Below are 13304 nucleotides of genomic sequence, written 5' to 3' on the forward strand. Positions count from 1 at the left end.
GGCACCTGCCACAATGCATGGCTATTTTTTTGTTGCAGTTGTCATTATTGTTTTAGCTGGCCTGGGCCGGGTTTGAACCTACCCAGCCTCTGTGTATGTGGCCGGCGCCCTACCCCCTGAGCTACAGGCACTGCCCCATTGATAATTTTTTATGGTTTTCTTGCAGTCCTTCAAACATGCCAGCCAGCTCCTACCTCAGGGCCTTTGCATGAACTGTTCCATCTATCTGAACATTCTTTCCCCGGATGTCTGCATGCCTTAACATCTTTATCCAAATGTCACCTTCTTTAGGAAGCCTTCCCTGACCATCCTATTTAAAATACCAGTTTTCTCAATTGCAAGGTATCTTCCTTATTTGGACCTGAATCCAGCTACAAATTGTAAAAAAAGTATGAGATAATCAGGAGACTGCAGTGCTACCTGCGAACTTGATATCGAGGTATGAATGTTCTTTTTTTTTTTTTTGAGACAGAGTCTCACTCAGTTGCTCTGGAGTTGAGTGTCACAGCTGACAGAAACCTCAAACTCTTGGGCTCAAGTGATCCTCTTGCCTCAGCCTCTCGACTAGCTGGGACTTCAGGTGCTTGGCGCAAGGCTTGACTGGTTTTTCTATTTGTAGTAGTGACGGGGTCCCACTTTGCTTAAGCTGGTCTCAAACTCCTGAGGTCAGTCAGGTGATACACCTCCCTCAGCCTCCTAAAGTGCCAGGATTGCAGGTGTAAGCCACCACACAGGGCCTTGACTGTTCATTTTTAAAGGTATATTGTGGATTTAAAAAAAATAGTCTTTTTAAAAAGAGAGGTATTTCAATATTCATTGATGAAAATATAGGGTGTTCGGGTTTAGTTTTAAAATATTGCATTGGTATATCCATACCATGCAAACTGTTTGGCAATAAAAAGCCAAGTAGTACTGCTGTGTGCCACAACACGGAGGGACCTCAGACATGCATGCTCAGGGAGAGCTAGACAGGAAGGAACACCTATCATGTGATTCCCTTTACATGAAATGTCCAGAATAGGTACATCTATGGGAACGAAAGTTTCAATAGATTAGATGCAGACTAGGCCTGGGGATGGGAATGAATCTGGACCCAAGATTTCTTTTTGGGGTGATAGAAATGTTCTAAAACTGGATTGTGGTGATGGCTGCACAACTAGGTAAATATACTACAACCAATAAGTTTTAGTATTTTCAGTACAGGTGTGGCGGCTCATGCCTTTAACCCTAGCTCTCTGGGAGGCCAAGGTGGGAGGATTGCTTGAGCTCAGGATTTTGAGATCAGCCTCAGTAAGAGGGAGACCCTATCTTTACTAAAAATAGAAAAACTAGCTGGGTGTGGTCCCAGCTACCCAGGAGGCTGAGGCAAGAGGATTGCTTGAGCCTAAGAGTTTGAGGTTGCTGTAAGCTATGATGCCCCAACACATTACCCAGGATGATAGAGTGCCAAAAAAAAAAAAGTTTTAGTATTTTCAACTTAAAACAGGTGAATTTAATGGCACATGAATTACTATCATTATTATTACTCATAATTATTGTTACTATTATTTTTATTTTATTTATTTATTTATTTAAGTGGCCGCGACACACGCCGCCTTTTTATTTATTCATTTATTTTTGAGACAGAGTTTCAGTTATTAACCCTCGGTAGAGTGCGGGAGGTGGGGAGGTAGGGGAGGGAGTCACAGCTCAAAGCAACCTCCAACTCCTTGGGCTCAAGAGATTCTCTTGCCTCAGCCTCCCAAGTAGCTGGAACCACAGGCGCCTACCATAGTGACCGGCTATTTTTTTGTTGCAGTTTGGCCGGGGCTGGGTTTGAACCCTCCACCCTCAGTATATGGGGCCAGCACCCTACCCACTGAACCACAGGCGCCGCCCACTATTATTTTTAAATGCTGGGTTTTACTCTGTCCCCCAGGCTAGAGTGCAGTGGTATAATCATAGCTCATTGTAGCCTCAAATTCCTGGGTTCAAGTGATTCTCTTGCCTCAGTTTCCCAAGGAGCTAATTATTGTAATTCTTTTGGTAGAGATGCGTCTCACTATGTTGCCCAGACTGTTCTTGATATTTTATAAAGCTGTTAAAAAAGAAAACATTCTAATGGGGGAGGGTGAGAAGTGGATGGAAGAGAAAGAAGCCAGTCAGTCCCAGAATCAATATCTGCTTGAGGAAGAGGGATGGGTATGTGAGAGGTTATTATATTATTCTTTCCCTTTGTATATACATTTGAAATTTGTTTAATAAATATCCTTTGAATGAATTAATTGATATTTCAAAAATCTATCCTGATCTCACAAAAAGAATTCACTCTGGAGTTCCAAGGAAAAGTTGAGAGCCACAAACCAGTCAGTGAATTACCTCCTGAGACGCCTCGACCCCTGGCCCTCTCTAAGACGGGTGTGGTATTTTTCTGGGATTTGTCCTCCCACCCCCACAATATGCCTGCCTGAGGCCTTAGTGACAGTGGGTCCTTTAGCTCTAACTTACCTGTCACACCCACAGTGGACACGGGGCCCACGCGCCGCCCCTCGTGCAGGCCGTACAGGTGCATCTTGTACTTGCGCCTGGGCTCCAGGCCACCCACAGTGACCTCTCGATCCTCGCCCCTGACACGCATCACCTGAGGCTGCCCATCCCTGTCCTTGTACTGGACAGTGAAGGAGTCAAAACGGCCCTGGGCAATGGTCCAGGAGAGGCTCAGCGAGTCTGGGGACGATCCTGTCACTGTCAGCTCCCCCAGGAGTGGCTCCTCTGGGGGCTCTGGAGTCTCCGTGCTGGGTTCTGTGGGGCTGGGGGTCTCCTCCACCTCCATGGGGGCAGGGGTCTCTTCCACTGTGGCTGAGAAGGAGAACGGAGAGACAGAAAGTGAGGCAGGGCACCTGGGGAGTGTCCTCAGATCTTGAGGAGGAGAGAAAAACTGTGGCCATGACGAGGGGAGAAGCTGAGGTCAGTTCAGATGAGCCCCCCCACTTGGGGCTGAGTGGTCCTGCTCGGCTCACAGCTAGCAAACAAGACTAGGTTCTGGGGTCAGCTGTGGGGAACCTGGGACAGTCACCAACACAGTAAAGCTCCTGAAGGCCTCTCCTGCCCAGGAGGAAACATTAGTCAACCCCAGGGGAAGGCACAAAAGGAGCCACAGTGGCAGCCTCAAGCTGGTCTTTGTTACTGACCAGACCCCTGCCACCATTTCTGCTTCGCCGCCACCAAGAGCAGAAGAGTGAACCTCACTCTGGGTCCCAGCCTGGGGCTCCCATCATCTACTCACTTGTCACCCCGATGGCAGAGACAGGGCCCACACGCTGGCCCCCATGGAAGCCGTACAGGTTCATCTTGTACTTGTGATCTGGCTCCAGGCCTGAGATGGTGACCCCATCCTCGTGCCCTGGCACCTGCACTGCCTTGGGCTGTCCATCCCCGTTCTTGTACTGGACCAGAAAGTGGTCAAATTGGCCCTCAGGGACCATCCAGGAGAGGGTCAGGGAGTCGGGGGTGGCATCTGTCACAGTCAGCTCCTCCAGGCGTGGTGTGATGGGAGGTTCTGAAGGCTCCTCTTCTTCCTCCCGTGGGACTGAGCAGAGGCATGGAGAGAGAAGACTTGAGAGAGAGGTAGGATGTGTCCAAGGGAACTTTTTCTCCTCTGAACTCTCCCAGCCATCAGGAAGGAAATAGTGCAGGCAGAGACCTTCTCACCTGTCAGAGCCTCAGCGTAGGCAGGACCCACACGCTGCCCATCATGGAAACCATACAGGGTCACCAGGTATCTGTGGTCGGATTCCAACCCAGAAAGGGTAATGTCATTCTTGTCACCCTCTACAGTGACCATTTGGAGTTGCCCATCTCTATCTGTGTACTGGACCTCAAAGGAGTCAAATTCTCCCTCAGTCACCATCCAGGAGAGATGCAGGGTATGTGACGTGGCCTCTTCTACTGTCAGCTCCCCTAGGCGGGGCTCAGGTACCAAAGGGGTGGGGGCTGTGGTTGCAGCTTTGATTTCTTCCCTGGAGGCTGGTTCAGAGACACAGGTAGAGATGGATGACTGGTCTGTGAACACACCAAGACTCTTGGGAAGAGGCAAGGAGGGAAAGGAATGAAGGCAAGATGGCAGCAATAAAAGGACCAAACACACAGATGAATTTTAAAAGTATTATGCTAGAGCAAGAAGCCAAGCAGTAGAGACTACATATTGTATGACTCTGTTACACGACTTGATCACAAGGCAACACTATAATGATAGAAAGCAGCTCAGTGGTTGCCAGAGGAAACTAACTAGAAGGGGCACAAGGAAACTTTTTGGATCAATGGAAATGATATAAATGAGAAGCTCAGCGATCTTACAACTCAGACCAGGAAAGCCAGGTGGGAAGGGGCACAGTGAGTTCTAGCTGCCACTGCACTCACCGGTTATGGCAATGGTAGAGATGGGACCCACACGCTTGCCACTGTGCAGCCCATAGAGCAGCAGCTTGTACCTGTGGGCTGGGTCCAGGTCCGAGACGCTGACCTCCCTGAGGCTGCCTTCCACGGGCACCACCTGGGGCTGCCCATCCCTGTCCTTGTACTGGACCACAAAGGAGTCAAATTGGCCCTCAGGGACTGTCCATGAGAGGCCCACGGAGTTCGGGGTCACGCTGGTCACCTGCAGCTCCTCCCCCAGACGGGGTTTTGGGGGACGCTTTGTTCCAGTATGATCCATAGCACTCTGAGCCTCTGAGATGGAGACACGGAGAGGAAATGGCTGAGCTGTTTCTGGAGGGCTGGGTGACCTCAAAGGGCAGGATGGAAAGGTTTGGAGACAGGGCTTGGCATGGCTGAGTCCTACAGAGTTGGCGCTAGGGGCCTGTGCAAGGGTGTTGGGAGCTGGATCTTAGCCCAAGTGGCTAGGGCCAAATAACCTTAATGTCAGCCCCCAGAAGTGACCACCTGCTGCCCAGAGCCTCAGGGTAGCACAGCAGGGCCCAGCAGGGGATGCTCCTCACCCGTGGTGCCATCAGCAGTCAGGGGGCCATGGCGCTTCTTGCCCAGGAGGCCATAGAGGAGAAATCTGTACTTGCGGCCGGCATCCAGAGGTGTGACAGTGACTGAGCGCTCATGGCCCTCCACAGGCACTACCTGGGGTCCATCCTTGTCTTTGAACTGGACCACAAAAGAGTCAAACTGGCCCTCAGGGACTGTCCAGAAAAGGTGCAGCGAGTCTGAGGTGGGGTTCGTCACCCATAGCTCCCCGAGCTGGGGCGAGGCCCCTGGGCTGGCATCACCTGGGGCAGTTGACAGAGAGGAAAGGTTCTTGTGTTTATTTTTTCCACAATGACTCCTTAACTGCCTCCTTCTGGGGTTGGAAAAATCCAGAACTGCCCAAGAGCTCAGTCATTGCCTCTTCAAAATCTTTATTTCCATTACCTCCTATCCTCATCACCATCTCCATCTTCCCCATGCCTCTCTCCCCTTGACCAAAGTGGGGAGGGTCTCCTCTCCTGAGTCATCTCTGGCAAAAGAGAGTCCCTAGCTTCCCTCCTCATCTTATTCCTCTTGCTGTCCAGCCTCTTCCCACCTATTACAGACTATTTTCCTGAGGGTGCAGCTTGTCACAGACTTGTTCCCTGTCTCCTCTTACCCAAGAGCCAATACTTTGTGATGTGACTGGCCCTTGAGAAACCCAAGGGCACAGGATCCCTGTGGGGGCAGACAGCAGGTGGGGGAGGCAGGATGTCACAATGCAGGTGGTTCTCACTTCTCCCTTGTTCCCTTTCTCATTCTGCACTGGCTGGCCTCGGAGAATTAAGACTTCCAAAGGCCTTGGTGGAGGAGTGGGGGCTGCCTGTGTGTGTGGGGGAGCTCAGATTGGGAAAGGATCTGCTGTCTGCCCAAGGAGCCATCCCAGAGCCTGGGAAGGAGCTGGCCTTCTGCCTTCCTGGACAGTGAGGACACTGACGTCATTGTTATTGCAAAAGTTTTTTGGCAACAGGGAGCCCCCAGAGGCAGGGGAGGGCCTGGACTGAGGCCCAGGAAAGGGGCACAGCTGGGCTGGGATCCCCTGGTTCCCAATTTCTGAGGCTCCAGGAGAAGGGCAGAGAAGGGAAGGGAGCCTCCGCAGGAGGCAGATAGAGCATCTGAAAGACCTGAAACAGGAGGGTGAAAAGTTGGGTGGAAATCACGAGGGAGATAGCAAAACTCTGAGGAGGTGATGGGCTGCAAGGCCCAGGGAGGCAGGAGGCCCAGCACCCCATGTTCCATCCTCCAGCAAGGGTCCTGTGGTTTCCCCTAACTAACAGAAGCAGAAGTTAGGAGAACAACAGCAAAGTCAACAAGGGAGTGGCCAGTCAGCAGGAACTGGCCCCGTTCTCTTGGTCCTTGCCTGCTTTGGACTGGGGAAGGCTGTGGCTTTTCAAATGAGACAGAGGAGATGGATAAAGGGAAGATCTGGCAGAGAGAGTGTGAAGACGGGAGGGAGATGGGGGCTCGGGCCCAGCTACGGGGTCCTCACTCACCTGTCTTTGCCTCCACAGAGACTGAACCACGTCGTTTTCCATCCTGGATTCCAAAGAGCAGGAACTTGTACTTGCGGGAGGGCTCCAGGTTAGGAATGGTGACCTCCCGCTGGTCTGTAGCCACTGGCACCACCTGGGGCTGCCCATCCCTGTCCTTGTACTGGACCACGAAAGAGTCGAATGCACCCTCAGGGACCGTCCAGGAGAGGCCCACAGAATCAGGGGTCACGTCTATCACTGTCAGGTCCTCCAGGCGTGGCTCCAAGGGGGGCTTGGAGGCCTCTGTGGCTGGGGCTGGTGGGAGGGCATCTAGGATCCAGGAAGACAAAGAACATGGCTGAGATCTCAAAGGAGAGCCCCAGGTGCTGAGGGCCTTGAGGGGGGTGTTACACCTTTATTTTCAGACTTCTATCTGAAATGTAGCATTTCCTTCAATGATCAAATATAGGAAACCAACCATAGCAGTATTATGACTTTGTAACCGACAGAAATCATAAATGTTTTTACATCACTTTAGAGATATTGTAAAAACTTTAAAATACGATTTACACTCATCGCTACTTCTAAATGTTGTAGTTTATCAAATATGCCACCAAATCTTACTATTTAATGGACTAATAAGTCCAAGTATTACTAAATAATGAATTTGAGTTTTAAACAAATATTCTGATAATTGAATATTAATACAAGTGGCTTCCTTCATAATCCTATACATTTATAGATTTTAAAACATTGCTCTGAGAAGGGCTACATGTCTCATCAGATGGTACTGCACAAGAGTCATGGAGTTTCCTCTTCTTAGGCATAGAAAAAACCCCAAATCATAGAGAACTTATGCCCAGGGGGCCATGAGGGGCAGGAAGGAACCAAGAGCAAGAGAGAGGGCAACTTCCTAGAGAGATAAAAACTGGCTCAGGCCAGAAGGAATGCAACTTAGACCATGCAGCTGAGGACCTCTAGAAGGGATTCAGGGATGTATGGAGGTTTAACCCCAATAAAAAAGGGCAGAAGGGGGAGGTGGCAGCCATGTTCAAGTCACAGCAGGGTTGTAAAGAGAAGGGAGAGGAAACAGCTGTGGACAATCGCAAGAGAGAGAAAGTCTTAGGCTGGATTTAGTCCAAATAGGAAGAAAACATTCCCATGAGGAGGGAGCAGAGTGCAGATGGGGAAGGACCTGGAGAGCAGGGGAGGGTCCAGCCAGGGAGAGCAATGGGGTCAGGAAATAGACCAAGATGCATGTGAGCCTGAGGAGGACGAGCAGGGTCTGGCTTTCCATGAGGCAATGGTAGCGTCCAGGCAGGGCTGGAAGAAGGGCCATGGGGTGGGGAGCTCTGGGTAACCATGGATGGGGACTGCTTCACCCCTTACTCACCTGTCTCAGCTACTACAAAGAGGGGGCCCACGCGTTGCCCACCATGTAACCCATAGACATTTATCTTGTATTTTCTTGCAGGCTCCAGGTTGGAGACTGTGACCTCCCGCTGGTCTGTGGCTGCTGGCACCACCTGGGGCTGCCCATCCCTGTCCTTGTACTGGACCACAAAGGAGTCAAACTGGCCCTCAGAGACAGTCCACAAGAGGCCAATGGAGTTGGGGGTCACATTTGTCACTGTCAGCTCTCCCAGGCGTGGTTCCAGGGGGGGCTCAGTAGCTGGAGGAGTCTCTTCCTCCTGTTGGGGGTCTAGGACAGAGATGGTGGGAGGTATTAAGAAAGAACCCTTCTTCCTTTGGTGATAATTATATCTGCTCCTTTTGTGGTACCCATGAGGTAGTCTGATGTAGAACTGCATTAACTGGCAACATCTGTCTGGCCAACAGTCCTTCACTGGGTCCCTGCCAGGTATCTGAAGTCGCACTTGCTATCACTGAGACCTTGGAGAGTGGCTGGAAGTCCACCTGCATGTCAATGACTTCAAGTTTATATCCTCTGTCCAGACCTCTCCCCTGACCCCCAGGCCCAAGTATGCTCAACATCTTCCTTGGATGCTAATTGGTGCTTCAGACTCAACAAATCTACAACTGTGCTCCTGAGCTTCCTCTGACACCTGCTCCCACCACACCTCCCAACCTCAGTAAAATAACAACTTTATTCTTCCAGTGACACAAGTCAAATCCTTGGAGTCATTCCTGTGTTCTCTCTCACATGACACATCTGTCCCGTGGGTAAGTCCTGCTATCATTGCCTTCAGAATCTAACCCTCAGGCAGCACCTGTGGCTCAGTGAGTAGGGCGCAGGCCCCATATACTGAGGATGGCAGGTTTGAACCCAGCTCCAGCCAAACTGCAACAACAAAAATAAGTAGCTGGGCATTGTGGTAGGTGCCTGTAGTCCCAGCTACTTGGGAGGCTGAGGAAAGAGAATGGCCTAAGCCCAAGAGCTGGAGGTTGCTGTGAGCTGTGATGCCACAGCACTCTACTGAGGGTGACAAAGTGAGACTCTGTCTAAAAAAAAAAAAGAAAGAACCTGACCCCTTCTTGGTCACCTCCAAGCACCAGGGGCTCTTACTGGATTATCATAACAGTCTCCCAGATCATCTCCTTCCTTCTACTCTTTGGTCTGTCGGTTTGCAGCCAGAGGGAAGAACACGTTAGTCACGGCCTGTTCCCGCAGTGGTTTCCACCTCACTTTGAGTAAAATTTGAGTCCTTGCAATGGTCTTCAAGTTCCTACATGTACATCTCTCACATCATCACCTACCACCTGCCCTCCCTACAACTCCATTTCAAAACACGCTGCATTCCTTGCTGCCTCCAGACATTTGGGGCCCCTTCCCTACTGCTGGCCTCTGCATTCACTCTTCCCTTTGTCTGGGATACTCTTTCCCCCAAAGACCTGAGTGGTCTTTCTTGAGTGTCACCATCTCAGCTACTAGGCTTTGCTTTTCTCCACTGCTCTCGCTACTGATGAGAGTGGTATCACTGCTGTGTTTGTGCAGTTTGTTGCCCGTCCGCCTCTGCTAGAATGTGAGCCCCTCAGCAGGAGCGCTGCCTTACTCACTGCTGTGTTCCAATGCCCAGTGCAGAGCAGGTGCCCAACAAATATCTGTAGGATATATGAATGGTCTGCAGGTACAGGATGGGAGTGCTGCATTCAGGAATTGCTGGATCCCACTGCCCCAGCAGGAGCTAAGGCTGGTAGGAAAGGCGTTCCTCACTGGTAACCCAATCTCAGGTGGTTGGTCCCAAGTGAGAAAATGGCAGATGGGAGGTCGGGGGGGGGGGCCACCCAAGAGCTTGTTTGTCTGGCTTCTGTGGTGGGGGAGGGCAAGACTAGGCTCCAGGCAGGTGACACCTGCTTAAAACAGGCTGGTGACCTGGTCTCAGGCAGACAGAAATGAGGTTGGGTAGGGAGGGTAGGGATGGGGGCAGCTGAAGGTGGTGGGAGGGGCCACAGCAACCACATGTATTGAACATCTACTATGGACAGGCCAGGCATTTTCTTTCATTTTATTTGCCTTCTAACCTTATGAGTTCCTGTAGCATCCACTTCCTGCTCACTTTTGCCCTCTCTGTACTTCTTTTCATGAGGGAATGAAACCATCCCTCACCATCAAGCCTTATTGTTGGTGGCTTGGCTTAACTGGAAAAAGTGAGATTATAACTATTCATGAGTATGACAGTTCCCATGCTGCAATTTTCCAATTCTGAAGTGTTTCTAATGAGCTCCATGTCTCGTTCCCTGGCAATGGCACCATGAGTGCTGTGTGTGCCAGGCACAGCCCCAGAGCTCAGTTAGGTTTCAGCTCCTTCATCCTCTTGCTGCACTAGTCACTGATATCAATGTCCATTTCTTTCTTAAAGGGCCTCCTCCATTTTATCTAGGGCATGTAAAAATACATGTTTCAGGACATCCAGCATCAAAACACAGATTTCTCAGCCAGGTGTAGCGGCGCCTATAATCCCAGCAACTCAGAGGCTGAGGTGAGAGGATTGCTTAGGCCCAAAGTTTGAGGCTACAGTGAGCTATGATCATGTTACTGCATTCCAACCTGGATGACAGAGCAAGATGCTGTCTCTAAAAAAGAAAATGAGGCTTGGCACCCATAGCTCAGTAATTAGGGCACCAGCCACATGCATTGAGGCAGGTGGGTTCGAACCCTGCCCCAGCCTGCTAAGTAAACTAACAAACAAACAAACAAAATAGCCAGAAGTTGTGGCAGGCACCTATAGTCCCAGCTACCTGGGAGGCTGAGGCAAGAGAATTGCTTGAGTCTAAGAGTTTGAGGTTGCTGTGAGCTATGACACCATGGAACTCTACTGAGGGCAACATAGTGAGACTCTGTCTCAAAACAAACAAAAAAAATTAATCTTTGGCTCAGCGCCTGTAGCTCAGTGGCTAGCGTGCCAGCCACATACACCGGTTCAAACTACATGACAACTACAACCAAAAAATAGTTGTGGTGGGTGCCTGTAGTCCCAGCTGCTTGGGAGGCTGAGGCAAGAGAATCACTTAAACCCAAGAGTCAGAGATCACTCAAACCAATGGCACTCTACTGAGGGCAACATAGTGAGACTCTGTCTCAAAATAAATAAATAAATAATAAAAAAGAACACGGATTCCTTCAAGAGAAGGTCTAAGCAAAAGTCAGATGAACTGAGAACATGCTACAAGTTATATCACTTCCTCTATTAGGATGAGTGCGGCAACATTTGCTATCTTGAAGATGAGGATGCTGACGAGGAGGTTTTTCAAGATCACACAGCTGAGAACAGGGGAAGCCAGAAGTGGAACTCAGTTTGTCAGATTCCAAAACTCAAATTTCCTCTACTGCACCACCTCAGTTAGTGTCTGACAGAGCCTGCCTTTACCCTGGGGACCATGGGGCCTCACAAAGGCCTCACAAAGGCCTCACAAAGGCCTCACAAAAGGCCTCACAAAGCCCAGTGTAGTTCCCTGGGACCAAAGGCCAGATCCGAGATCACCCCAGGAGAAAGCTTTGGCAGCACCTCTGGGCCTGGCACCTGCCTCCAGCCTGCTACTTCAGGCTCTCAGGAGAGTAACTCAGGGTGCCTTTTTCCCTTTTCGCTCTTCTGAATGCTGACTGGGGCAAAGAAAATAAATTGGGAGTGGAAGATTTGGAAACTAAATTAACCAAGCCATCATCTGTTTGAGGTTTGTGGAAATACAGAAATAGGCAGCCCCTATAGCACAGCAGGTAGGGCGCTGGCCACATATACCAAGGCTGGCGGGTTCGAACCCGGCCCGGGCCAGCTAAACAACAGTGGCAACCAACACCACCACAACAAGAAGATAGCAGGCTGTTGTGGCGGACACCTATAGTCCCAGCTACTTGGGAGGCCGAGGCAAGAGAATCGCTTAAGATTCTCTTAAGCCCTATGTAGTGGCTCAGGTGGTCCCATATTGGGCTGGAGAGAGGGGGCATGAGGAATGTTCTTCTTTGCGGTGAATTCACTCACTAGATGAGTGTTTTTATTAATTTTTTAAAATCATTTTGTTATTTTATTTATTATTATTTTTTTGAGACAGAGCCTCAAGCTGTCCCCCTGGGTAGAGTGCCGTGGCCTCACAGCTCACAGCAACCTCCAACTCCTGGGCTCAAGCGAGTCTCCTGCCTCAGCCTCCCAAGTAGCTGGGACCACAGGCGCCCGCCACAGTGCTTGGCTATTTTTTGGTTGCAGCCGTCATTATTTGGTGGGCCTGGGCTGGATTTGAACCCACCACCTTAGGTGTATGTAGCTGGCGCCTTAGCCACTTGAGCCACAGGCGCTGAGCCATAGGTGCTGAGCCTAAAGGTCTTGTTTAGTTTTTTTGCTTCCTTTGTATACAACTATCTGCTTTTTTCCCCTTTTTTTTCAGTTTTTGGCTGGGGCTGCATTTGAACCTGCCACCTCTGGCATATGCTCTGGCACCCTATTCCTTTGAGCCACAGGTGCCACCCTAGATGAGTGTTAAAGAAAAGTTTTGGCCAGGCAAGGTGGCTCACGTCTGTAATCCTAGCATTCAGGGTGGCTGAGGTAGGAGAATCACTTGAGATCAGGAGTTTAAAATCAGCTTGAGCAAGAGCAAGAGCAAGACCCTGCCTCTACGAAAAATAGAAAAACTAGACAGGCATCATGGTACATGCCTATAGTCCCAGCTACTCAGGAGGCTGAGGCAGGAGGATCTCTTGAACCTGGGAGTTTGAGGCTGTAGTGAGCTATGATGACACTGCTGCACTGTACTTTAGCTGCGGTGACAGCGAAACTCTCTTTAAAAAGGAGAAGGAGGAGGAGGAGAAGGAGGGGGAGGGTTGAGGGAGAGGGAGGAGGAGGAAAAGCAGGAGAAGGAAAGAAAAAAAAAAAAAAGGAAAGTTTGGGCTGCACTGATGAAAAAGAGACCAATGTCTTCTGCACATTCTCCCACCCAACTTCTAGCCAGGCTTGATTCTGCATAGTCAAAGTTTTATAAAATCAAAGTCATGGTTTTCTAAATTTTACTTAGTTTTTTGAGACAGAGTCTCATTTTTGTCAACCAGTCTAGAGTGCAATGGTGTCATCAAAGTTCACAGCCACCTCAAACTCTTGGGCTCAAGTGATCCTCCTGCCTCAGCCTCTTAAGTAGCTGAGATCACAGGTGTGCAGTATGATGCTGGCTAATTTTTCTATTTTTAGTAGAGATGGAGTCTTACTCTTGCTCAGGCTAGTCTTCAACTCCTGAACTCAGGCAATTTTCCTGCCTTGGCCTCCTAGAGTGCTAGGATTACAGGCATGAGCCACTGAGCCTGGCCTAGCTCTTTTTTTGAGATAGTGTCTTGCTTTGCCGCCCATGCTGGAATGCAGTGTTACAATCATCCTGCTTAGCTTCTGAGATTGGAGGAGC

At 50.0% G+C, this 13304-nt stretch overlaps 1 protein-coding gene across 1 annotated transcript in view; it reads right to left on the reverse strand.

The window, feature by feature from the left end:
* Positions 1 to 13304, reverse strand: part of TNXB (tenascin XB) — a 62705-nt gene that overhangs the window by 21557 nt on the left and 27844 nt on the right. The window contains exons 13-19 of the mRNA XM_023512932.1: positions 7858 to 8166; positions 6486 to 6794; positions 4977 to 5255; positions 4399 to 4707; positions 3691 to 4005; positions 3266 to 3568; positions 2488 to 2838 (exon numbers count right to left, since the gene is read on the reverse strand). Coding sequence (XP_023368700.1) covers positions 2488 to 2838; positions 3266 to 3568; positions 3691 to 4005; positions 4399 to 4707; positions 4977 to 5255; positions 6486 to 6794; positions 7858 to 8166 — 2175 coding nt within the window. The remainder of the gene's footprint in view (positions 1 to 2487; positions 2839 to 3265; positions 3569 to 3690; positions 4006 to 4398; positions 4708 to 4976; positions 5256 to 6485; positions 6795 to 7857; positions 8167 to 13304) is intronic.

Source organism: Otolemur garnettii, unplaced genomic scaffold (assembly GCF_000181295.1).
Source record: "Otolemur garnettii isolate 467f Iridium unplaced genomic scaffold, OtoGar3 scaffold00031, whole genome shotgun sequence".
NCBI lineage: Eukaryota > Metazoa > Chordata > Mammalia > Primates > Galagidae > Otolemur > Otolemur garnettii.